Raw genomic sequence first — 26,084 nt, forward strand, 5'->3', positions numbered from 1 at the left:
CCACATGCCCAGAGCATGGGCCCGTGAGCCACAACTGCTGAGCCTGCGCTCTAGAGCCCGCGAGCCACAGCTACTGAAGCCTGTGCGCCTAGAGCCTGAGCTCCGCAACTAGAGAAGCCACCGCAGTGAGAAGCCAGAGCACCACAATGAAGAGTGGCCCCCGCTCGCAGCAACTAGAGAAAGCCCGCACACAGCAACGGGGACACAATGCAGCCAAAAATAAAATAAATTAAAAAAAAGAAAAGAAATGTTCGATAAACCCTCTCCCAAGAGTATAATTAACTTATTTTGCATAGTTATAGGTATGATTTGAGGACAGTGAGGTCCTCTCACTGTTGTGGCCTCTCCCGTTGCGGAGCACAGGCTCCGGACGCACAGGCTCAGCAGCCATGGCTCACGGGCCTAGCCGCTCCGCGGCATGTGGGATCTTCCCAGACCGGGGCACGAACGCGTGTCCCCTGCATTGGCAGGCAGACTCTCAATCACTGCGCCACCAGGGAAGCCCTGGGGCACTTTTTAATGAGTCAGTGAGAATCACAATATTTAACTGAGTCAATTTGGAGTTGTCAGGATGTATCATTATTCTAAATGCTGGTTTACAAAACTGAATGTGGTTCTCACTCTCAGTATCACTGTGTGAAAGCATGTCACAGACCCAGGTGGTCCTAAACAGGCCCCAGAGTTTGGCCGTAAAATCAGAAAATTCAGGATATTTGGGGGATTTCATACATATTACCTGAGTTCCAGAGACACTGTGCTTGGTGGTCTAATTACCTTTACAAGAAAGTTGTCAAATTTTGAGGGCAAGCCACAGTCCAAAATCAGGGTGGGGGTTTGGCAGATTTCATGTCAGAAAACAGGTTCTTATTTCCCTTAGAATGAAACCCCTGGGGTGCCTTTAACGCTCAAGATGTACCTATGCCCAGATTGACCTTCCTTAAAATCAAAACAAAATTCTGAAAACCTGATACCTGAAAGTGGGAGGGCAGTTACCTTGGTGTTGTGTGTTTCATTTCAGAATAACATTGCTACGCAAGTGTTTCAAATTGTGGTTACAGTATACTCAGAAGAGGCGATCCCAGCAGGTATGGAGTTCCTCAGAGCAGGGAGCTCTGCTGGCTTACATTCTTGGATACGTTTGCTTTGGAAAGATTCTCGGAAAAGGCCTGTACCAAGAGGTCTGGTGTTCTGATTTGGAAGAGAGGGTACTGTGAAAAGCTCAAAGGTATCTGCCCCAGAGCCCCCCAGGGATGTCAGAAAGTCTGCATAACTCCTGTCCCTTCATCTGCTTTGAAAATGCAGCTGCTCTCTGAAGGTGGTGAGTGTATCAGCCATTCCATTCACATCTTGACCCAAATTGTTGATTATATTACTCAGCCAGCCCCTCCTGAGACCTTCAGGAGATGTTGGGGAAGGTGCAGAGCCTGAGCGCCATATCCTAGAGCTAAACGGTGTGAGACCCAGGTGCCCACAGTGGTGGGAGGAGGCGGGGGTCAGGCTGAGGGATTAATGAAGGCAGGTAGAGAAAGACGGATTCAGTTCCATTTAAGAAAGACTTACTGAGCGGCTGCTATGCCTTAGATGCCAGGCCAAGAACTGAGGATACAGCTGTGATGCAAAGCAGACAAAGTTCCTGCTCTCGGGGGGCTTGTAGTTTAGCCCCAGGGTGGCTCTAATGATGGCAGGTAGCCGTCTGGAGCGCTGAACGGAGAAGGATTTTCCAGGCCACATTCAGGCGCAGGGGAGTGTGTGTTCAACTGATGATGTCCGCACAGGCCTTGCAGTGGGAGGTGGACTACGCAGGCCTCTGTTTGGCTGTCCCTGCGGTGGAACGGGGAGGACACGAACGAAGCTCCTCCTGGTTATTTTTGTGCTGTCCTCTCCACCCCCTCCTCTATCTGCTGCTCGAGTCTAACAGTGAATCTAAAGAGTTTGGCTGGTTCCTCGGTTTTGGGAGGCGTACAGACTGCTTTGGGAGCTGGTTCTGTCTGCTTCTCTCCCCATTCCTGTTACCGCTCTGCCCCTTCACAGCTGCACTCAGTCAAGCTGCTGGTCCTTCCCTGAATATTCTCTGCGAGCTCCTGCTTCCCAATCTGCCTGCTGCCCTTTCAGCTCAGGTGTCACCTCTTCCCCCTGCTCCACCCCTCGTGCAGCTTTCTCATAGCATGTTGTTGGCTGGCCTCCCTCCCTGCCAGGCTGGGGGCTCCTTGAGGGTATAGCCTGTCCTGCCTCATTCTTCTCCTGAACTGTTGACAAAGGGTAGCTGCTGACTAGTATTTGGATGAGTGAATGAACACAGGAGTGAACAAACAGATGAGCTGCCGGTGATTGCTTCAGAGTTTTCCCCAAGGATCACCACAGTTCTTGGTGTTTGGATGGGGCTAACCCAGGGCATGGCTTGTTTTTGTGTCACCTTTGCCTTCCACACCTAGAAAATGTTTAGAATTGGTACATTCTTTCACGTCCCTTTGGATTATGTGGCTGTTTCGGAAAGGACATTGCCACTGGGTCTCTTAAGCTCATTGAATGCAAGCACAACAGAATGTGAAGAAGGAGCCCTTTTAGAAAAAGAACATGAGCCCCAGAGTTGAAAGGTTATGTGTATTCAAGGTGGAAAAGAAGCAAAGGGTCTCATTTAGTTTCTCCCTGAAAAAAGGGATCTCCTCGACCCTGGGGCCCAGCACTGGTAGAAGGTCGAGGGTCAGAGTCCTTATCTCTTACAGGGCTCCAGCACGGCCTGCACAGTGGAAGGTCTGAAAAATAGTAAGAGCCCTGCTCAGCTGTTGTTTTGTTTTGTTTTTTTTTCAGCTGTTGTTTTTTAAAAAATCTTTAGCTAACAATCTGTTATCTCTTGGTTTAGATATCTCAGGAGCTCATCAGTTCCTTCTTATTTTAGGAAAAGATAAAAATATTATTTATTGTGGGTTTCTTTCTATTTAAAAAGTAATATATAAAGAATGGCAAGAATGTTTGCTAATTGTTGAAGCTGGGCAATAAGTTTGAGGGGATTCATTATACTATTGCTTCTACTCTTGTTTACATTTGAAAATGCCCATAAGCAATATGTAGACATCACAGAAAATTTGGGAAGTATAGGAAAACATAAAGAAGAAAAAATTAAAATACCCATAATCCTGCCTCTTAAGATGACATTAGATGAGTAAACCTGGTATTTTTTTTCCTCTGTGTGGGTAGGAATGTGTGTACCCATGTATTCACAAACACACACATAGGCATGCTGTTTAGTTTTCTATTGCTCTGTAAAAACTCACCCCAAACTCAGTGGCTTAAAACAACTACCATTTTATTATGCTTAAGGATTTTGTGGGTCAAAAATTGAGACAGGACGTAGCAAGGATGGCTGGTCTCTGCTCTGTGATTACTGGGACCTCCACTGGGAAGATTCTAGCGGCAGGGGGTTAGAGTCTTCTCGAAGTTTCTTCACTTACAAGTCTGGTTCCTGGGCTGGAATGACTTGAAGATGGGGCTCTACTGCCACTATTAACCAGAGTGCCTGCATATGACTTCTCCAAGAGGCTTGGGCTTCCTTACAGCATGGTGGCCCCTGGGTAGTCAGACTTCCTGTGTTGCAGCTCAGGGCTACAAAAGTGAGTGTTCCAGTGAACAAGACAAAAGCTATGTGGCCCTTTAAGACCTAGCCTAGGAAGTCACTTAGTGTCACCTTCGCCATACTCTAGTGGTCAAAGTAGTCACTGTCCACCCAGATTCAAGGGAAGGAGGATGAAAGAATTTGCAGTCCTGTTTTAAAAGCTGCCACACGTGTATATGCTTTTCCTCCCAAGTTTTGGATCATGGAGGCATATATAGTCTTATGTCAGTTGTCTGTCTTCTTACTAATGTATCAGTGAAATTTATAATAAAGTACAAATTTAAATAATCTGTACTACAAATAAACATTATAAACAAAATCAAAAGATATTTTACAGGGTAGGAACAAAATTCATAACACACGAGACAAAGGACTAATAAATTTAAGGTTGAAAAAGCCCATATATATCAGAGTTAAAATGCTGACAATCAGTAAAATGGGCAGTGAGGATGACCACTTAGGCCATAGGAAAAATGTTTAGATAAATATATATCTATACACACACATACATAGACAAATGTATAAAGAGATGCTTAACTCACTTTTAATTAAAGGGAAGCATTTTCACCTGTCATGTTGGCAAAGATTAGAAATAATGATTTTCATTTTCAAAAATGTTTGTGTAGGAAGCAACCCTTCCTCGAGAGTGTGACCCTGAAAGGTCTTTTTCTTTTTAATGTAAAGTACAAATAAAGGTCATTCATTGTTTTACTTCAGCTGTTGCAGGCCAGAGCAGACAGTCACTTTCAGCGGAGAGCCCTCCCTGGGGCCTTCCAGGCATGGAGAAGGCTCTGGCAGTGGCACCAGCAGGAGCGAGTCCTCTATGCCAGAGCAGCACGCTTTCACAGGTACACCGTGCGGCTCCTGTCTGCCCTGGGCCAGGCGTCTCAGGTCCAGTTCTGCCACCCACATAGCCATTTGCTTTGTTTCTTAGCCTGCCAGTCCCCTAGACCCTGGTTCTTCCTTGATTTTCAATAATGTGGACTCTTTGAGCTCATCTAGCAGAAAAAGACAGTCACTGTTTCCCCTGGGAAAACTTGTGTCTATCTGTATAGCAAGTGCTTTCAGAACAGCCCTGGTTTTATGCCCATTCCCTCATTACAAGCCACAGTGAGCTGCATTAAAGCTGCCCGTTAGCTTTCTGGATCAGAGTGTGGTTGGACCTCGCGTCGCCTTGGCAGGCTTTCTTGAGCGTGATTTCCCTGAAACGCTTGGTTCCTGTTCTGCTAGACCTGGCTTTTTGAAGTCTTGAAATTATCATTGTCAACAAAATTAGAACGGGCAAGGAGCAGGGCTCCATCCTTTTAGCTCTCACCAGGGGCAAACTTGCCCAGAGCCAAGTCCGTGCTACCTATTGGTGGAATGTCATGAAGAGATTATTAATGACTAACTGTTGGCCACTGTGATGGGTGCAGTGTGATGGGAAAAAGGAAAATATAGAAGCTCATTTGCCTGTGGTATCGTCATCTTCACTAATAACTTGCTTCTCACAGCAGTCCTGAGAGAACAGGTTCAAAGTGATAAATGACTCACCCTTGTAACAACCATTAAATGGCAGAGTCAGGGTTTACATTCAGTCTTCCTGATTCCAAAGTCCAAGTACTTGCTACTGGATCAAGAGGAATATCTTTCTGATGACTGGGTAGGAACTTTAAATCTTGGTGAGGAGGAGAGACTGATATACAAGGGACAGTTGAAGAACAATCCAAGAGAAGAGACCCATGTGTCCTCAATGGTGTCAGCACAAGTTCTTCCAGAGCTCAGAGCTGGTGCTGAGGGAAGTGCCCTGGGGAGGCTCTCTGTGAGCTGGGGGTGAGGATGGCTGGTGGGATGAGGAGGGCCAGACTGAGGGGCTGCCTGCTCCTACAGGTAGATGATGGACAGGTGTTTGAGCAGGTGCATGGAACTAGTACGTTGACAGTTTGGGATTTTGCCCTGAGGACAGTGTGCATCAATTTAGGACAGTGAAACAAGGGGGAGGGACATGCATTGGGAGAAGTTGCAGTGAACTTGGCTTTGGAGGACTCTGAACGCTGGTTTGAGAGAATCAGCCAGAACCCCGGGCTCCTTACACGAAGTTCAAGATGTTTCTAGGGGGTGGCCACAAGGAAAAGTGGCTGACGTGGGCTAGCACTTACCTCTGCCCCCGCCCCTGCAGAGAGCAGCTGTGCCTTTCCTTAGCTCCTGTGTTGAGGTCTAGTGTAAGATTCATTCAAAAAATGGCTTCACTACGAAAACACACACATACACACCCCTTTGTTTTCTTTACAAATGAGTCATGTTTGGTTCTATTGCTTTTTTGTATTTTGGCATGTTGTGGGGACCAGAAATTGAGGGTACCTTCAAAGCAGCCAAGAGGAGCTCCTAAAAGAGGGCTTTTGCTGGGGGGCAGGCATGGGTGAGTTTAGAACCATCACTTGAGACAAAAGGGTGGAAGGTGAATCAGAGGCAGGAAGTAGCACAGAGGCTTGAAGGATGGCGAAGAGGATCTAGGCGTTATCTTTTTCGGGTTTAGTGAGATCTTTTTAGAAAAGTTAGTTTTTCAGGTTCCCACCTTCCTGGTTCACAAGAAGGCAGAGTGATTGAGAACCTGGCCTAGAAGCCGACAGGCCTGACCGAGTTCAGACCCTTGCTCCATGCTTGCCAGCTCTGTGACCCTGGACAAGTCACTCAGTCTCTCTGAGCCCCAGTTTCCTCAGGTTTAAAATGGAGATGATTTGATAATAGTTCTTATCTCACAGGGTTGTCATGAAAACTAAGTGGGATAATCCATGTAAAATACAAGCAGAGTGCCCAGCATAAAATATTAACTGTCCCCTGACCCCTAGAATTGATTTGTGACTCTTAGGGTAAATTAATATCCATAGGTTTGGTTTGGAGTTTAGCAAATCAAAGTTCTAAATAAATGTGTATGTTCTATCTTTCCATAATCCTTAGGGTATTTTAAAAAATATTTTAGGAATACGGATGGAATTTATGGTGGAATCTCATGAATTATGAATAAAAATGGTAGTTTGTTAACCTGCCAGTGAAATATTATACTGAGAATGAGACAAGACTCATTTGCCTTTTTTTTTTAAATTGAGCTAAAATTTACATACAGTGAAAGGTACAGATGTTAAGTAAAGAGATTGATGCGTTTTTACAAATTACATCTCTGGATAATCAACACCCCAGTCAAGATACGGAACATTTCTGTCACCCCAGAAAGTTCCTTCAGGCCCTTTTCCAGCCAGTTCCTATCCTGCATAAATAACCACTGTTCTGACTTCTGGCATTCTAGGTTAATTTTGCATGGTTTTGAACTTTGTACAGTGGGATCATGCAGTACGTACTCTATTGTGTCTGCAAGTCTTTTAAAGTTCAGCGTAATGTTTTTGAGATTGTGCCAGGTTGTTGCATGTATCTGTAGCTGGTTGTTGTTGTTTTTTTTTTTTTTTGCGTTACATGGGCCTCTCACTGTTGTGGCCTCTCCCGTTGTGGAGCACAGGCTCCGGACGCGCAGGCTCAACGGCCATGGCTCACGGGCCCAGCCGCTCCGCGGCATGTGGGATCTTCCCAGACCGGGGCACGAACCCGTGTTCCCTGCATCGGCAGGCGGACTCTCAACCACTGCGCCACCAGGGAAGCCCTGTAGCTGTTTTTTATTTGCCGAGTAGTATTCTACTGTATGAATCTAAGACAGTATTTTGATCCATTTTAACAGAGGAGTTGTTTCCAGTTTGAGGCCATTATGCGTAAGGCTGCCGTGAACATTTGTTTTAGTGGAATATGTTTTCATTTCTCTTGGGTAGATACCAAGAAGTAGACTTCTGGATCAGGGGTGGGTTTATGCTTAATCTTACAGGTGGTTGCATCATTTTATGCTCCCACCAGCACATCTGAGAATTCTGGCTGCTCCACATCCTCACCAACTTTGTTTTTGACGGTCTTTTAACTTAGCCCTTACGGTGGGTGTGGAGTGCTGTCTCATTTTCCTGACGACTAATGATTGTCCAGCATTTCTTTAAAGCCTAATGAGCCAGGAACGGAAGCCTCTGTAATTTGACCAAGTCAGATTGATTGCCAGGAAGGAGGGAATTCCAGAGGAACTCTGGAATGCTGCTGTACCTGAGGGAAGGGAATTTGTAACATTTGGGCTCCCACTGAAGGAACTGAGGAGACTCTAAGAGAAACAGGGATCTGTTTTGGATTGATTGCTGTTTCTGAGGCAAGTTGAGGGAGGGACTCACTAGGGAGAGCTGTCATGAGTATCCTCAGGAGTGAATGGACATAGCAAAGCTTGTCTGGGGCATCACTGGTGAGGAAGCAATAACCACCCAAAGAGGGGGTCCTTGTGGCATCTTGCATGACGTTGGGAGAAACAGTGTTTCTTTGCAGTTGGCTTTCTGTGTGACTGATGAATGGTAGAGCTGTTCTTCTTTTCAGTCTGAGCTGATTTTCATTCTTTGAATACCAGACAGGTTTTGACTCTTTCAGCCTTTATCATGTGCTTATTGACCATTTTATATCTTTTGTGAAGTGTCTGTTCAAGTCTTTTTCCTCGCTTTTTAAAAAATTGGGTTATATGTCTTTTTAAAATTCTTATTGATTTGTAGACGTTTTTAAAAAATATATTCTGGTTTGTATTATTTCTTTTATTGGACTGGGTATTAAAAATATTTTCTTCCAGTGTGTGGCTTGCTTTTCCATTTTTTAACAGTATTTTTTTAAATTGAGAGCATAATAGGTGTTTATATATGTACTGAAATGAATTAATAGTTGTTGGATTTTTTTGATGAGTGGAAGTGTTTAATTTCGATACAGTCCAGGGGAACTTTCCTGGTGGTCCAGTGGTTAAGACTCTGTGCTTCCAATGCAGGGGGCCCAGGTTCAATCCCTGGTCAGGGAACTAAGATCCCACATGCTGCACAGTATGGCCAAAAAAAAGAAATTAAAAATAATAATAATAAAAATAAAAAGTAGAAAAATTATATTGTGGTGGTTTAAAATTTTTTTTGATATAGTCCATTTCCTCAGTTTTTTTCTTTTATAATTAGTAACTTGGGGGTTCTCTCTAAAATAATTTGCCTACTCCAAGATCTCAAAAGATATCTTCCTACATTTTCTCCAGAAGCTTTATAGTTTTAGCATTTACATTTAGGTCTGTAATCATCTTGAATTTTTTCTGCATATGGTATGAGGTAGGAGTCAAGGATTTTTTTTTTTTCTGTTCTTCAGTTTTTTCCAGCACCATTTCTTTATCTTTTTAATATTTATTTATTTATTCATTCATGCATGCATGCATGCATGCATGCTGCGCCAGGTCTTAGTTGTGGCACACAGGATCTTTGTTGTGGCATGCAGACTTCTTAGTTGCGGCTTGCGGACTTCTTAGTTGTGGCATGAGGACTTCTTAGTTGCGGCTTGCGGACTCTTAGTTGTGGCATGCAGTCCAGCACCATTTCTTGAGAAGATTTGCATTCCCCCATTGAATTGCCTTGGCACGTTTGTTGAAAATCAATTGGCCATATATGTTTGTATCTATTTCTGGACTTTCTTTTCTGTTTCATTTATCTATGTGTTTAATGTGTTTATTCTTATGCCATTAAGATACTATCTTGATTACTGTACCTTTATAGCAGGTTTTGAAATCAGTTTATTCTTCCTGGGATATTGTTTGGAATCACACTGAATCTGTATAGATCAATTTAGGGGAGATTGGATATCTTAACCATATTGAGACTTCCCATAAAAAGAACTTGGTACATCCTCCATTTATATAGGTTTTCTTTAATTTTTCTCAGCAGTGTTTTGTAACTTTGCATTGAAGTTATGTATATATTTTGTTAAATTTATTCCTAAATATCTTATTTTTTGATGCTGTTGTAAATGGAATTACTTTTAAAATTCATTTTCTAATTGTCCTAATATATAGAAGTACAGTCGATACCTTGAGTTCGATGACCATTCTAAATTTCTAAATTCACTTACTAGTTTTAGTTCATCCTTCCTTCCTTCTTTTAAAATTGCATAGGGTTTCTGCATAAATAATCATGTCATATGTAAACAAAGGCAACTTAATTATACTTCTCAGTCTGTAGGCTTTTTTTTTTCCTCTTATTGAACTGGCTAGGATCTCCAATAAGGTATTGAATAGAAGTGATAAGAGGGTACGTACTTGTCTTTTTCCCAATCTTAGGGGGAAAACAAAAGCAGTTAGTATTTCACTTTTGAGGCGTTAGCTTTTTATAGATGCCCTTTATTAGACTGAGAATGTTCCCTTCTATTCTTAGTTTTCTGACTGTTTTTATTATGAATGGTGGATAAATTTTGCCAGATGCTCTTTCCACATTACTGAGATGATCATATAGTTTTCCTGGTTTTCAAATGTTAAATCAACCTTGTATTCCTGAGACAAACCCAACTTGGTCATGATGTATTATCCATTTTACATATTATTGATTTTGGTCTGTTAATGTTTTGTTAAAATTTTTTAGATGTACTTTCACGAGGGATATTGGTCTATAGTTCTCTTGTAATGTTTTGCCTTTATTTTCTGAAAGGCTTTTTAAGGTTGGTATTATTTCTTTAAATTTTTGATGGAATTTCCTAGTGAAATTATCTGGGCCTAGAGTTTCTGTTTTTGTTTTTTTGTTTTTTGCGGTACACGGGCCTCTCACTGTTGTGGCCTCTCCCGTTGCGGAGTGCAGGCTCAGCGGCCATGGCTCATGGGCCCAGCCGCTCCACGGCATGTGGGATCTTCCCGGACCGGGGCATGAACCCGTGTCCCCTGCATCGGCAGGCGGACTCTCAACCACTGCGCCACCAGGGAAGCCCTGTTTTTGTTTTTTAATGAGAAGGTTTTTGATTACAGATTTCATTTTGTAAATAGATACAGAGCTACTGAGAGTTTCTTTTTGTGTCAGTTTTGGTAAGCTCTGTTTTTCAAGGAATTTTTCATTCTGTCCAGGGTGTCAAATATATTGGCGTAAAGCTGTTCATAAAAGTGCCTTTTGGAACTTCCCTGGTGGCACAGTGGTTAAGAATCCACCTGCCAATGCAGGGGACACGGGTTTGAGCCCTGGTCTGGGAAGATCCCACATGCTGTGGAGCAACTAAGCCCGTGCCTCACGACTACTGAGCTTGCACTCTAGAGCCCGCAAGACACAACTGCTGAGCCCACATGCCACAACTACTGAAGCCTGCACGCCTAGAGCCCATGCTCTGCAACAAGAGAAGCCACCATAATGAGAAGCAAGTATACCACAACGAAGAGTAGCCCCCACTCGCCACAACTAGAGAAAGCCTGGGCGCAGCAACAAAGACCCAATGCAGCCATAAATAAATAAATAAATAAACAAATAAATTTATATTTAAAAAGGTGCCCTTTAATGTCTGTAGCATCTGGAATGATAACACCACTTTCATTCCTGATTTTGGTAATTTGTGTGTTTTCTCTTTTTTTCTTGATCAGTCTTGCTAAGAATTTGTTTTTTAAAGAAGCCAACTTTTGCTAATTTTCTTGTTTATTTTTCTTAATTGATGTAAGCTCTTTATTTTGTTCTTTCTACCTACTTTAGATTTTTAGTTTGATGTAGTCCATTTGTTTATTTTTGCTTTTGTTTCTTTTGCCTGAATGAGGTGTATCCAGAAAGATATTGCTAAGACCAATGTCAGAGGTTGTACTGCCTGTGTTTTCTTCTAGGATTTTTATGGTTTCAGGTCATACATTCAAGTGTTTAATACATTTTGAGCTAATTTTTGTGTGTGCTGTAAAATAGTGGTCTAGTTTTCTTCATTTACATGTGGTTGTCCAGTTTTCTCAACACTTTTTTTTTTTTTTTTTTTTTTTTTGCGTTACACGGGCCTCTCACTGTTGTGGTCTCTCCCGTTGCGGAGCACAGGCTCCGGACGTGCAGGCTCAGTGGCCATGGCTCACGGGCCCAGCTGCTCCGCGGCATGTGGGATCTTTCCGGGCCTGGGCACGAACTCGTGTCCCCTGCATCAACAGGCAGACTCTCAACCACTGCGCCACCAGGGAAGCCCTGGCATCTGTTTTTTTAACTACTTCCCCCAAGAATTTGTGTAGCAGCAGCCTGGCTGCTCAGCATGGACTGGAAAGACTTTCACTGTGAGCATTGAGCACCACTGGTAATTCAACGTGGGGTGGATGAAGAAATAGGGTCTCAAATTCTGAGTCTTTTTCGTACCGTGTGGGTGAGGCCAGAAATAACGTGGAATGTGTTGAGTCATTTGTGGGTTTTTTGTCTGTTGTCTGCTTTCCTTCCTCCCCACCTAGGCTTATTTCGCTCTTAATGGCAGTGTGTAAAAGAAAAAATCCAATTATTTGGAACTTCTCATTCTTTTGGAGTTGTTTACTCTTATTCATTTGGGTTCTTTTAGGGTGATGTTAGAGAAGCAGTTGTTTGCACTTTGGTGTCAGAAGATATCTCAGCATCGAGAACACCGCTTGGCAGAGAGAATGGTAAGTGGTTCTCCCCTAGGAGGTACTGGGACCAGGAGGACTTGCTTCAAGCCTTTGCACTCACTGCCTCCCCTCCTAGGACGCTATCCAGACCCAGACCCACCCTGAAGGGCGACCTGCCTGTGACCAGGACTCATGAGGCAGGGGCAGGGTCTGGGCATTTGTTTCCTTTGTCAGTGGAGTTTACAGATGGCTCCTGGGCCAGAGCAGCTCCTGCACATCCAGTTCTTCTGCCTTGGTCATCGTTTGTGGCCTGCAGACTCCCTGGCTTCTGTATCGCCTCCTACTTGACCCATTCTGATCTCTCCCTACCGCAGGCCATACTCCACGCAGAGCGGCAGTTTCTGCGGAGGTCCTGGTCCACGTGGTGCCAGCAAGCAGCAGCACATCGCCTGGAGTGGCAGCGACAAGCAGTGGCCTGTGCCCACCACCGCCTCAGGTGGCTCAGGAAGGCCTTCTGTGTCTGGAGAGAGAGTGCCCGAGGGCTCAGAACAGAGTGAGTGGCCGCTTCTGCCTTTGAAGCCCTTCCCAGCTCAGGGCAGCTTTGACTGTAGTAGCAGCACTGAGCATCAGTCTGAGGGGTCGTGTTAGCCTAGACTCTGGTCTTAAGTTCTGGAAATTCAACTTGAAACAGTCTAAGCAAAACCAGGGCTGTAGGGAGAGGCTCCTGGGGCATCACATGGATCTCTGGGCTCAGGAACTCGGCTGGTCAGACGTGCCTATGGATCTTAGGTCCTGTCCATCAGCTACATCCTGCTCGCTGATTTGGGCCCATTCGAAGCAACTGTGCCCAGGGACAGGTCGTGGCAGTTTTTACCTCGCCATGTGGTTAGGGGCCAGGGCAGGTGCCCCTGTGTTCCCTGCCTTGGTTCCTCTCTAGATCTACTTCATGCTCTGAGGGTCTCTCACCTCTCAAACTCTGGCCACATTTAACCTCCTCCTCAGTTACCTATTACCACACGAATACAGAGCCCTGTGAAGTTGTCCACAGAAATTTGATTTTATGTGTGCTTTTCTGGGTGGAGAACCTAAATCCTTTGGCAGCTCTTCTGAAAGGGTCTTAGTTCCCGTCCATGTTGAAGAACCACTGAGCAGGGGCCAGGGGCTGCGAAGGGGTGCCCCTCGAGAGGGGCCTGGGTTGAGCACTGACTGTCTCCCCACAGGAGGACGGGCAGGGCACGGGCTGCACGGTTCCACGCGGCACAGCTCCTGTGTTGGGCCTGGAGCAGGTGGAGGGAGGTGAGGCTTTAGCACAGGTGCGGCCCGCGTGGGGTTGTGGGCAGGTGGAGCCATGTGTCAGGCTGACTCAGGGCGAACATACGGTCTCCTCCACGGTCCCTCGAAAACCACCTGCCTCTGAGTGTGGGGAGGAGGCCAGGGTGCAGGTGCAGTGCTCACCTGGTTTCATGAGATGATTGGCTCACAGTTCCGTGTTCTGTTAGCTGCCAGGCTGTTCTTCCATAACGCTCTGAATTTAAAGTTCCTGGTCTAACTGGTCACAGGCATCCTCTTCAGGATGAAAAATGGTAAAGCTGAAATTGGTTAGCGTTTACCCGCAGCCAGGCACTTGCTCCCTATGAGCCTCACAGACCCCTAAGAGGAGCATGTTTATAGGGGCGGATGCTGGGGCTCGGAGGTTAATAAGCACCTTGCCCAAGCTCCCCCAAACGAAGTGTGAAACAGAGGCACGTCCGAGCCCTCCTCAGCCCCGGGCCCACAGCGGCCAGCTGTCTCCTGTGTCCGCAGCACCTGGCCCTGCGCAGTGCCGAGCAGCAGAAGCTGATGCGAGCCGACCTGCATCGCCAGCACACCTTGCTGTACAGGGCGCTGCAGACCTGGGGGGTAGGAGCAGCTGCTTTCCTCCAAATCTCCTTGCCTGGTAGGGAGGGGGGTTCTGGAGGCTTTGTTTCCCTTCCTTGTTCTTCCTGCCTCTCCCAAAACAGAGTAGTAATTCCACAAGACTCAGGGCAAGTGCCCTGGCCAGTGGGTCTTACACTGCAGAGCTAAGTTCTCCCATCCTTGCCTGGGGTACCAGCCTTACCACCAGGGGGGCTCCTTGTCAGGGGTCCAGTGGTTGGACTCACCAGGTGAGAGCTTAGCAAGTCCTCTCCCTGTTGTTGGGTGGGCTCCTGCCCACTCCCCGCCCTCTGTGGTGAGCGCTCCGGGCATCACAGCCCCTGCACCTCTGCGGCTGCCTGAGAGTGGGGAGTGGTGTGGGCCTGGGGCAGCCTCCAGTCCTCCTGGTCATCTGCAGGTTTACCAGAGCCGGGTGCGGAGCGTCCTTCAGGAGGTGGCAGCCAGGGAGAGCCAGCACGAGAGGCGGCTGCTGCGGTGAGTCTCCACGGCCCCAGCCCAGCCTGAGGAACAGGGAACAGACTACAGACCCGGATGGGTTGGGGGCCCGGCTGCCTCGTGCTGCTCAGAGAGTGGCTTTGGCTTTTCCACAGCAAGCACCGTTCCCTGGGCCCCTCATGTCTTGCCACCCGCACTGTGTGCAGAGCCAGGACTCTGGGAAGCAGCTGCACCATCTCCTGCGTGTCTCACTCGTCTGAGCGCCTCTCCCTGCCCAGTTCAGACCTGCAGGATTCGCCTTTTCACCTCCTCTCAGCTCCCAGTCAGTCCCCCAACCCCCGGCTCTCCAGGCCTTTCTCCCAGCCTCTGGGACCATCTGTGTCTCTCACACCCGTGGACTCACTTATACCCCTCGGCTCCACTGCCTCCAAAGCCTGTCCCGCAGCTCCTGCTGAGCTAACCTCTACCCTATTCCCTCCCTCATTTCCGCTCTTTCTTTTCCTGCCTCTGTGTTTGTTTAGCACATGCTGTTCCAGGCTGCCCATGCCCTTCCTCCATTTTCCCCATCTCCACCTCTCTTATCATGGATGCATCACCTGTGTCACCGTCACCTGGAAACGGCTTAGTGTTCCCTGTGGTGCGTGAACGCACGAGGCTGCGGTGTCTGTGGTGCTCCCACGGCACCTGCACAGAGCAGCTCAGCCTTGTGCAGCGTGTGCAGTTTCAACGTAAATGTGGCTGTCAGCATGACAGATACACTTGGGCATGGGGAGACCTGGATGCAGGACCGGGCTGAAGAGCCTCACAGTGTTCACACCCATATCACTCTGTCCCCCCATGTACCCGCAGGGGTGCATTACGTCGCTGGAGAGAGAATGCTGCGGCCCAAGCGGATGAAGCAAAGAAAGCCTCTCGAGCAGCAGCTCACTACAGAAGGACCCTGTGCTCCAAGGTGGGCCCTGGCAAGCCAGCTGGCTGCCAGGGGGTGGGGGCCGTGTTCCTGTGAAGGGGTGACGTTGGGGGTGGCTGTGGAGGTTTGAGCTGAATGAGGAGCCTAGAAAACGAGATGGCTCCCTTCTCCAGCACACACAGCTGTGCCCACAGGTGGGTTTCTTCACTTGTTTATTGTACTGAAGTATGAACCAATATCCATTAAAACAAAAGCATGGCATGTAGTGAGTATGAACCAGCTCTTACCAGAACCAGTATTTCCCACACACGTGGAATTTTCCGCTGGGACAAATCCTGTAAGTCACCACACCTCTGTCCCTTTGTGTCGGCACAGGATGCTTGGGTGCCCCCCTTCCCCCATCCTGCTCATCGGCCTCGTGGGATTCGTGGCTGTGCGGGCTTTCCGTAGAGCATGCAGGAATGTGAGGTCATTGGTCATTGTCGCTGGGAAGTGGCCCCCAAAATGCCACTTGGTGTGGCCTGGGCCCACGTGCTGGGGGAGGGACATGGCTATGAGAAGAAGACGTATCACTAGACAGGAGACTCAAATGACATGACAGAGGTGGTCCCTGGACTCTGGGGTGTTTTAGAAGAAAGCAGTTTGCTGGGAGCCCCGCACTGGCGGCCGAGACTGTGCTCACAGCTTGGGAGCCTCCACAGATGTGTTAATTACACATGGTCAGGGCGCAGACTGCTCTCAGGAACACTCCGAGGCCAGCGTGTGTGTCCCCTCCCCTAGAAGGACGGTCAGGACTCTGCTTGGCTTCAGGGCTCAGAAGGGAGGAGGCCTTTGTGGGAGGATGGAGTTGGTGACTGTTTGGGGAGCAGGCATCCCCTGTGTTCTGCTACTGTGATTTCATATGTACTTCATGTGTGAAAGTGCGTGAAACGTAAGGCTTCCACTTAACAAATAGTAGAATGAAAGCCCACGTGAGGACTTGACTTCTTCGTGGCATGGTATGAAGTTTAGCTCCTCTGGTCCCGTCTCCTGAGATACAGGGCCTCCAGCGAGGGTGCTGGGCATGGTTGCCTGCCATCTGCGTGGACGGCAGGCGCTTCCTGGAACGTGTGTGAGTGCTGTATGCCTGGCCTCATTCCACGAGGAACCACCTGCAGAGCTGGGGTGACCCCGGGGAGTCGGGACATGCCGTGATCACCCCTCTGTTATTCTGCCCCTTAGGTCCTGATCGCGTGGCGGGAGGCAGTGTCAGTGCAGGTATACTACCGACAGCAGGAGGGCCAGGCTGTCAGGGACGCCCAGGCGGCGCTGAATAGGGGTAAGTGGGCCCGGAAGCTGAAGAGAGGCCTGTGAAGGACACAGCTTTCTTTATTCTCCCAAGGTGCTTCCCCTCAGTCTCTGTCTCTTTCTCATGTGTATTAGCTTCCTGTTGCTGAGGTAACCAAGGACCATAGACTTTAAAACAACAGAAAATTGTTCTCTGAGTCCAAACTCGGGTGTTGGCAGGGCTTTGCTCCCTCCGAAGGCTCTAGGGGAGGCCCCTTTCCTGCCTTGTCCAACTTCTGATGGCTCCCGGCAATCCTTGCTGTTCCTCAGGTTGTAGACAGGTCACTCCAGCCTCGGCCCTATTGTCACGTGGCTGTCTTCCCTGTGTATGTGTGTCTCTCCTTAGAAGGACACCAGTCACACGGGATTAAGGGCCCAGCCCCAGCCCACTTCAGCTGTCAGTTACTGCACTGCACCAACCCTCTGCCCAAATAACATCAGCTCTGAGGTTCCAGGATGGATGCGAACTTGGTAGGGAGTAACTAACTATTCAGTCCAGATACATCTTCACTTTCTCTTCCCAACTGATTGCCAACCAGTTTTTATTAAAATGAAAGGCCAAGGCTTGAGACCTACAGAGAAATGCAGACACGGAGCTGGAACGGGGGACTTGGGGGTTGCCGGGTGGGGCGCTTTGATGGGAAGGCGGCGGCTGCTTGTCAGGTCAGCCCCGTCGTGTCAGAGTCCGCTTCCTTGCCCGTTTAGGGAGCAGGGACTTGCCTGGTTGGCCCCAGGTAGTCCCGTGACCTGCTGTACAAACAGCCTGGGAAACGGTCCAGATGGAGCCTCTGTTCAAGAGACGCGTGGAAACAGAGGCCCTTGGCTCTGCTGCGGGGAGTCTGATGCTCTAAAGAGGCAGCTCCTATTAGAATAAATGAGAAAACAAATGGAAATGGTTTAAATCAGACCAGAGAGAAAACGGACCAACTTGTTAAATTGGCTTAATAGCATTTGTTCCAGGACAATCCACTTAGGTTTGGTTCTGACTAGTTCTTGTGTTGATGAACACAGATCCTGCTTCCCCCTGAATGGAATCCTGGGGTCCAGAATCCCGCACCTGGTCTGCCCTCAGCATGCTTCTCTGCGTCCTCAGGCTGCCCCTCGCCCCAGAAACCAGGGCTGTGTTTCTAGTCATTCCCAGGAAAGATGCCAAGGGGCTAAGCCCGTCCCTGGTCTCTGCTTGAACCAGAGTTTTGGCACCGGCGCTGCATGGGCCTTCCAGTTTGGGTCAGGTGGCCGCGGTGGGGAGGTGACAGGCACAGGACACAGCTAAAGCTTCTTCCCTCCTCTGACCTGCGGGCAGCAGCTTTCCTTAGGGTGGCAGCACGTGGCTGGCCCTGGGCTCGCTGTGTCCATTAGGGCTGGTACACAGGACTGGGGAGACCATGTGAGAAGACACTGTGTTGTCAGCACACAGCAGATGTGCAGTCAGTACCTGTGGGACCGTGTCTTGGCTTAATTAAGGCCTCTGAGTCTCAGGCACACCTTGGCTGTCCAGGGCTGGGCTAGGTGCTGCAAGAGGACAGAGTCGTGGACACTTACGCTCATCAGTGCTTGAGAGGTGCAGGCAGGGCCTCCTCTCAGCCTTGGTGTCTCCGTCTGTGGATGGGGATGATAGTACCTGCCTCTGGAGTTGATCATGAGGATCCAGTGAGGCTAAGATATTCCCACGTAAAGCAGGACCTGGGAAATTTCAGCACTTAGTGCTAACGCCTCCAAGCTTGTGAACGTGGCTTTCCCTGCCCACCTCCGGCAGGTCCTGGAGGACACCCCATCTTGGCCTCTGTGCCTTGGGGTCAGCTCTCTTCTGTTGTCTCTAAAAGAAACTTCTCTTGGGGCTGAAGAAGAGGAAAAAAATCAGAAGAGAGTGCTTGCTCCCTCAGGAGAGAATCTGGTGACACAGACTCAATGCAGGATGTGGAGCTGCCTGCCTGTGGAGCTGGGGCAGGACACGGCCAGCAGACACCTTGCTTCTCCCCAGCCTGTCTCAGGCTGCCTGGGCCTCTGAGCCTCATTTTCCTCCCTGGAATATGGGGCCACTGTCTCCCACTTCCTCACACCCAGGGTCTTTTCGTTCATGTGCCCAGCAGCATCTTGTGGGCAGCTCCGCTGGGGCCCTGGCACACCTGCGGTCACTGTGCACAGGCTTATGGCTGGGGGCGGGGTGTCCTTGGAGGGCCCAGTGGTAAGCAGCATATCTGGTTCCAGTCAGGGTGTGCATAGTCACTGAAGGTGGGTGGCCAGAGCTCTCCTCCCAGAGTGGCTACCGTCCACACGTGGTGTCTCACCGAGTGTGGGCTGACACCCCAGTTCTGTCCCCACACAGCCTTCTCCACCCTCTAAACTTTCACCGTTGCATAGTCATCCATATATTGATACTTCCTCTAAAAGAGCAAACTGACTCCGACCCGCCTTAGGCTGTCTCAGGACCTGGTTTCGGCGCTGGAGGGACCGCAGCCGGAGCGCAGCCCAGCAGAGGATCCAGATGGAGAGGGTGGCGCAGCATTACCGCCGGCAGCTGCTGCTGCAGGCCATGGCCCAGTGGAAGGTGCACCATCTGAGCTGCATCAGGAAGAGGGTGAGGCAGACAGCAACTCGCCGAGTTCCCCTGTGCTGCGGGGCTGTCTGGGCCAGGGGACCGCATCGCGGGGAGGAAAGGTCTTTCCAGAAGCACTTACTGCTTCCGTTGTGGATGCTGGGTGGTTGGAGGCCTGCGGGCGCAAGGCTGCCCTTCTGGGTGTTCAGTGAAGGCTGGGGAAGCCGGCCTTCCGGGTAGAAGATGGCTCAGCAAAGAACTTGGTTCAGTGTGAACCATGCCTGTCAGAGTTGGGTGACCTACCGACGCATCTGGGCACCCCTGTCTGGGGCAGGAGGCCCTTGGCTTCAACCAGGACGACTCCTGGTGGTGGGAGGATGGTTCACTTGGGCCTGGAGCCTGCACTGCCCACAGGGGCTCCAGGTGTGGGCACCTGGCTGTACCAGGCACACAGCCTCGTGTGCGCGCTCTCTCCCCAGCTTCTGCAGAGACAGGCTGCCCAACTCCTGGCCCAGACACTCAGCCGGACCTGCTTCCACCAGTGGAGACAGCAGGTGGGAGCCGTGGAGAAGCCCCTTCTCGCTCCCCCTCCTCCCGCTGCCTCCTGAGCCTGCCTCTAGCTCATCATTTCTCATACCACCCTCTTCCCAGGGTTCCCCCATCCCCAGCCACCTCCTGGCACCACCAGCTTCCTTCACTTGGAATCTGTTTAAGGCCAAGTCACTTCAGGGCCATGTTTCTACAGTGTCATGTTGAAAAATTGTCAGGGTAATATTCAGAAATTAATAGGAAATGCATTTTAGGTCTTTGCCAAGGCCTTGGTAAAACACCCGGTGGGGCTGCGTCCTGCTCAGTGGCCCTTCATGGTCCAGGTCCCTCTCACCCTCGGGCCCGCAGTGCAAGCAGTCCCAGCTTTTCTCACTGGAGCCCGCTACACTGCCTCACTGCTCCGACCCCAGAGCTCCTGGCCTTCGTTCTTCCCAAAAGAGCTTCCTTGATCCCCCCCACATCAGGGAAGGCCTGACGAGAGGGTCGGAGAGTGACCGGGGCCATGGGGTCAGGGTGGCCTCCCTAAGGAGACATTTTCTTTCTGGCCCATAGCTGGTGGACAGGAGGCGGGAGCAGCAGGACACGGCACGGGCCCTGTGGTTCTGGGCCTTCTCACTACAGGCGAAGGTAATGGGCTCCCCGTCCCAGGAGAGGACCATGCCCCAGTGGAGGGAGCCTGAGCAGGAGGGCTGGGCCTCACCTCCTCCTCTCCCTGGAGGTGTGGACTGCGTGGCTGGGCTTCGTGCTGGAGATGAGGAGAAAGAAGGCGCGGCAGGAGCGGGCAGTGCAGGCCTACCACCAGCAGCTCCTCCGGGAGGGCGTTGCACGCCTCCTGTGCTTTGCAGCGGGCATGAAGGCCTTCCGGCAGCAGCTGCATGCCCAGCAGCAGGTGCAGGTGGGCCGGGGTCCCCTACCCCTCTGTGGGGAGCGGGTAGGCACAGCACGACCTGACCAGAGGCTGGTTGCAGGCGGCCCACAGTCTCCACCGTGTGGTCCGTCGCTGTGCCACGGTCTGGAAGCAGAAGGCGCTGGGCCTGGGCAGGGAGCCTCAGCCCCCCACGTCCACTGTGCGCAGCAGGAGAGTGACGTTTGAGGGTCCCCTTCCCAGCCACCTTGCTGCTGGGGCTGGTGATGCCTCCCTGGAGACCAAGAGGACAACAGCTCCTCGTGGGCTTCGGGGAGCTCTGGACAGCCTGGCGTCGGCCGCTGGGGACACCCAACTCCTGGAGCTGTGAGTAGCACGTCCCTCACCACTTCCTCCTCGCTTCCACCTGGGGCAAAGCTTGGACGGTACAGGAATGACACCGGGCCCCGAGGGTCATGGCCGAGCCACTCGGAACCCTCTGTACAGGATCCTGCGCCCCCGTTCTTCGGCCCTAACCAAAAGGACCACAGCCTCTGTTCCTCCCAAGCGTGGGAGAGAATGTACGGTTCCTTAGCAAAGGAACGGGCCGTTGGGCAGCCCACCTCCCGCCCCAGACCTGGTAGTCTCCCCACTTCTCCCGTGACAGCCAGGAAACAGGTACCCTCTTGGAAACCCCACTTTTTTGTGACCTGGCCCAGCCCCATCCCCATCCCCATCCCCACATGCTGTGCTGCTGTAGCTGACAAGGGCCCCATCTCTGAGCCTGTTCCAGCCTGGTTGCCTGGGTCAAGTGAGACAGCGTGGGTGGAGCACCCCTCGCCAGCAGGCTCACTGGAATTACTAGAAGTTCAGTAGGGCGCCTGGGGCGGAGCCTTTCCTTCTCTCTTCAGTATCCCTGTAAGATGGAAGGGGTCGGACTGAATTACCCCGCCCCACAGAGGTCTCAGGCTCCGAGCAGCCCCTGGGCAGTCTGGAGGAACAGCCTGTGTTTCTTCCCAGTAATGCTGCCCGCTGGGCAAGAAAGCAACCGCGACGCCCAAGCTTCCTGCTGGAGCCCGTTGAGAGCCAGACGCCCCTGGGGTATGGCACCCTTGGGGGGCAGGGGTAGGTGGTGTGATTCTGGGGACTTTAGGGCTGGTGGCCCCCCTTCTGTCCTGCTCCTCGGGAGGGTACCACGCCTGACCAGCTCGTGTCTTCCCTCTGCTCAGGCCTGAGGCACCGTGGGAGCATGGCCTAGGCGAGGTCCAGCCAATAGGCCTTGCGCTGACAACACCCTTCCTGGCAAAGGCCCAGACAGCACTGGACCCAAGCAGCCCCCTGCCAAGCGCCCCTGGCCTGAAGCCGCCGCCCACAGCGAGTACAGGCCTGGAGCTGCTGCCCCCTTCTTCCTTCATGCTGCGTGGGGCGGAAGCACACACCTGGGTAAGTCCCCCCTGGTTACCTGGGGTCCTGTTCCGTGGTCTGGTCTTCGTGCCAGTGTTCTTTTTTGTGCACTTGGTGCTATAGCCACAGGAGTACTCATTGCTTCAGGGGAAGCTGCAGGGAGGCCTGTGCGGGGGCCAGTGTCCTAGGGGCACGGCAGGGAACAGCCCCTGAGGCCCATGCCTGCTCGTGACGCTTACATGGTGGTGGAGACAAAAGAAACCCCGGCACGCAGACGAATGAAGAGACTGTGGATCACGGAGGGTCATACAGGGCCTGTTGATAAGTCTGGACTTCAAGAACAGGAAGTTGTGGAGGATGGTTGGTGGCTGTGCTCGGGTCCAGCAAAGGGTGCTGGCGGCCGGGACTGGGGGGGTGGCTGTGGATGTCGTGGGAGGCAGACTAGGTAGGGCTTGCTCTGATGAGTCTGATAAGAGGGAAAGAAGGAATCGCGGATGGCTCCTGGGTTTCCGGCCTGAAAAGCTCAGGGAGTGATGAGTTCTTTACTGTGAGAGGGAAGATGGAGGGTGGGAACCCAGCAGCTGAAGCATCACGAGTGTGTCTTGAACCTGTCAGATTTGAGGTTAACACAATAGATTCAGCCTGGCCTTCAGGAACAAGGCCAGGGCTGGAGATAAAAGTTGACAATTCGTTGGGCTTCCCTGGTGGCGCAGTGGTTGAGAGTTCGCCTGCCGATGCAGAGAACGCAGGTTCGTGCCCCGGTCCGGGAAGATCCCACATGCCGCGGAGCGGCTGGGCCCGTGAGCCATGGCCGCTGAGCCTGCGCGTCCCGAGCCTGTGCTCCGCAACAGGAGAGGCCACAACAGTGAGAGGCCCACGTACCACAAAAAAAAAAAAAAAAAAAAAAAAAAAAAAAAAAAAAGTTGACAATTCGCAGCACAGGTTGAAGGTAAAGAACCGATGGGGTCATGGGGAGGAGTGGGGCCAAGACTCTGGTGCCTATGATGTAGGAGTCAAGGAGTTCGGGTAAGGAGGCGAGGAAGCACGAGTGTGCAGTGGGCTTGGGCCCCACAAGGAGCTGGTGCCTGAAGAGCTGTGACCTAAGTAGGGGTGGGGAGAGGGTGGGGGATGGGAGAGTGTCCATTCCCACCAGAGGACACTGTCACCAGGAGGGGAGGAGGGTTGTAGCTGTGGTTGGACAAAACAGTTGCCACTGAAATGCATGGTCATTGTAGGAGGGGGTGTGAAAGGTCAGTAAGGCTGGAAACAGCTGCTTGGGGGGTCATGGGACTCTATTGGTGTCAGGTGCTGAATGAAGGGGCAGGACCAGGTGAGCTGGCTGCGGCAGGTGCAGGTGTGGGGGGCCCCAGCTCCCAACCTTCCTCCCGCTTCCCTGCTCAGTGTTCATCCTTCCTTTACAGGCATCAGCCCGGCCGACGATACCTGGGCTTTTGTCCCAGGCCCCTTCATCCCTGGCCAGTGTCCCCAACCCCCGTCTGCTCCTTCCTGGGGACTTCACAGGCACCAGGCCTGGGCCTGGCTCTGACACTACAGGTGTGTACCTGGGGCCTGTCAGTACCTCAAGTGCTCAGGTCACTCCCGGCACCTGGAATCCCTGGGTTCAGCCTGGGCCCAGACGGGAGGATGGTCAAGATCAAGCTTATTATCCTATTGCCACTGGTCACATGGACCTGGAGGCCGAGCTTGAGGGCATCCAGCAGCAACTGCAGGACTACCAGACCACGAAGCAGAACCTCAGGTGAGACCCAGAAACCCGCCTGGCACCCATCCATGGGGAACAGGGGGAGCTGTCTGCCCAGTGATGGCCCCTGCATGCAGGCGGCACCTCTCCCCTTCTGTCCTGCTCAGGAAGGCCCAGGTTGGCCTTACCTTCAGGAAAAGCTGAGCAAAACTTTACACCCGTGTCTTGTGGAAGCCGGTGGTCTACCGGGCAAGTGTGACTGACATGGGATGATGCAGTGAGCCACCCTGCTTTGTCTGGGTCCACAGCCCACGTACCCCACGCCCAGGCCTGGGACCCTCAGTGTGAGCAGCAACCTCAATCAGAGGGAAGCGGGCAGGTCCCATGCGGCCAGCTCTGCACAGGGAAGGACAGAGGGCATTTCTGCCTGAGGGTGGAACAGGAGCCCTTCTCCCTCCACCCACACCAGAAGTGTGCTGGGCCTCTGCCTCGGGCCAAGCCAGGCAGCAGGTGCGTCACTCCCTCAGGTCCTGCCAACGGCAAGCAAGCAGCCTGCGGCAGTGGCTGGAGCTGAGCCAGGAGGAGTCCAGGCCGGAGGACCAGGAAGCGGAGCGGCAGGTTCAGGAAGAACTGCAGGAGGTGAGACCTTGGGCAGCCCCGGGACAGCTCCCAGGCGGGGCTTCCTCTCAGCCTGCCCCCTCAACCTCCCCAGGTGGAAGCGCAGATCCAGCAGCTGGCCTCCAAGTTGCAGGCCCAGCGCCAGCCCATCCGCACCTGTATCGCCCGCATCCATGCCCTGCGGCAGGCTCTGTGCTAGTCACCACCCCATGTCCAGGAACAGAATGCAAAACTGCAGTGAGTTTATTTCAAAATGTTGCAATTAAATGAATTACTGTTCAGAAGTCTCCCACTTTTCATACAAAAATACTGTGCTACTGATACAGTTGAAAAAGTTCAAATGGCTTCTCCTGCAGGAGAAATTCACAGCATCCCCAGGAAACATGAAATCTGGCCCTATCCCCACAATCAGTGGCTCCCTAAGGACTGTGTACCTGTTGCCTGGGGACAGGTTTTCTAGGCACTGACATTCTCCCCTCCTCCACACATCAAATACACCACCAAGGTTCCTCTGCCTCTAACATAAGCCCCTGATCAATAGCAGCAACTTTCTGTAGGTCTAGATACAGGGGACCCAAGCTCTCCCCTGGCCCCAGCTGGGCCACCACCAGCTAGCTGCCTGCCCCTTTTGCTTTGGACACCACTGAGGGGGTTTGGTAATGGGTCCTGCCTACTGGTTAGAGGACCTGCCAGCTCCGGGAGGTCACTCATCGGGGCCTGCAACGCACAGAGCCATTAGTGAGCACCCTCGGAAGTTGACGGCAGAGTCGGAGGTGATGCATTCAGCCACAAGTGCAAAGAAGACAGCTTTTCCCAACAAGCAGGGTGGGGCAAATCTGGGAGCAGTTGCATTAAGGGCCCTGGTCTGGGACCCACAGTCAGTGCCAGGAGGCACCTCACCCCATGCAAGGGAGGCCAAAAAGCAGTGATAGGAGGAGCAGCAAGAATGTACTTTTAACTACCACTTATCTTAAAACGGAAATCAGACCAACCGAATGCTCGGCCAGGAGATGTAGAGTCTCCAGTTTATACAACACGTTAGAAAATCTCCAAGAGGGAATCAATCGTCCCGGCCTGCACTTTCTCTTCAGGTGGGTAGGGGGAAGATGTAGGTCTAGGACATGAGGGGGGCTCTGACAACCTTGTCTGCACCCTGGACAGCAGGGACAGGAGTCACCCAGGTCCTGCCTGGTCAGACCCGACGGTCCCCTCCCTAGATAGCCTCAGAGGTTCCCCCTGAAAAGACCCTCACATTTCTGTGGAAAAGACCCCTCAGCAGCTGTGGCCATGAAAGAGGCTCTAGAGAGAGCCCAGAGCCTCCCCGAATCGGATTTTCTGTCCCGCTTTCAGCTTGAAGTTGAAGTCCTTGGGGGCCTCGAAGATAAGCACAATGGTGGAGCCCAGGTTGAACTCGCCCAGGTGCTCGCCCTTGCGCATGGGGATGCCCTCCTTGTTCGTGTGCGTCACGAAGCTGAAGTCATTGTAGGAGCCCTTGCTGTACCGTGGGCTGTTTGTGTGCAGGTCCTGTGGGAGGTGGAGGCAGAGCACATGGACCTTGAACACACCTGCTGCCGTCCCGAACCTGTCCCCCACCCTGCTCAGAAAGGGAGGTCCGGACAGCAGCTCAGGCCATGGACCAGGCCTAACCCGATAGCCCCTGACCAGCTGTGAACTGGAGGGAAATGGAGGATTCAGACCCAACTGTTCACTAGTATGCACGATGCCACAACATCAGCACCCGGGGGGCTGAGGGGCAAACCGACAGCAAGAGGGGAAGCCCCACGGGCACTGGCACCCCTCACACTTGGCCTCCATCAGCATGCCCC

General features: G+C 51.4%; 2 protein-coding genes across 13 annotated transcripts in view; one reads left to right on the top strand and one right to left on the bottom strand.

Annotated features, from left to right (window-relative positions):
- The window catches only part of SFI1 (SFI1 centrin binding protein), a gene marked incomplete at its 3' end in the record, with an annotated part of 75,163 nt that extends 50,635 nt beyond the window's left edge, over positions 1–24,528 (top strand). For 2 of the 8 annotated variants that reach the window (XM_082640669.1, XM_082640672.1), the window contains 18 exons: positions 1,019–1,085; positions 4,328–4,458; positions 11,996–12,077; positions 12,395–12,573; positions 13,241–13,316; positions 13,824–13,919; positions 14,332–14,408; positions 15,219–15,321; positions 16,501–16,597; positions 19,023–19,183; positions 19,621–19,695; positions 20,243–20,317; positions 20,409–20,585; positions 20,659–20,921; positions 21,555–21,659; positions 21,764–21,977; positions 23,360–23,697; positions 24,168–24,528. In XM_082640669.1, coding sequence (XP_082496795.1) covers positions 1,019–1,085; positions 4,328–4,458; positions 11,996–12,077; positions 12,395–12,573; positions 13,241–13,316; positions 13,824–13,919; positions 14,332–14,408; positions 15,219–15,321; positions 16,501–16,597; positions 19,023–19,183; positions 19,621–19,695; positions 20,243–20,317; positions 20,409–20,585; positions 20,659–20,921; positions 21,555–21,659; positions 21,764–21,977; positions 23,360–23,697; positions 24,168–24,528 — 2,677 coding nt within the window. Of the gene's footprint in view, positions 1–1,018; positions 1,086–4,327; positions 4,459–11,995; positions 12,078–12,394; positions 12,574–13,240; positions 13,317–13,823; positions 13,920–14,331; positions 14,409–15,218; positions 15,322–16,500; positions 16,598–19,022; positions 19,184–19,620; positions 19,696–20,242; positions 20,318–20,408; positions 20,586–20,658; positions 20,922–21,554; positions 21,660–21,741; positions 21,978–23,359; positions 23,698–24,167 lie in introns of those variants that run through there. The other 6 variants (XM_082640668.1, XM_082640666.1, XM_082640667.1 and 3 more) reach the window with 6 other exon arrangements.
- PISD (phosphatidylserine decarboxylase) overlaps positions 24,484–26,084 on the bottom strand; it is a 37,644-nt gene continuing 36,043 nt past the window's right edge. For all 5 annotated transcript variants that reach the window (XM_082640678.1, XM_082640675.1, XM_082640677.1 and 2 more), the window contains one exon: positions 24,484–25,782. In XM_082640678.1, coding sequence (XP_082496804.1) covers positions 25,558–25,782 — 225 coding nt within the window. In that variant the 3' untranslated portion in view covers positions 24,484–25,557. The remainder of the gene's footprint in view (positions 25,783–26,084) is intronic.

Source organism: Mesoplodon mirus, assembly GCF_964341445.2.
Source record: "Mesoplodon mirus genome assembly, chromosome: 13".
Taxonomy (NCBI): Eukaryota; Metazoa; Chordata; class Mammalia; order Artiodactyla; family Ziphiidae; genus Mesoplodon; species Mesoplodon mirus.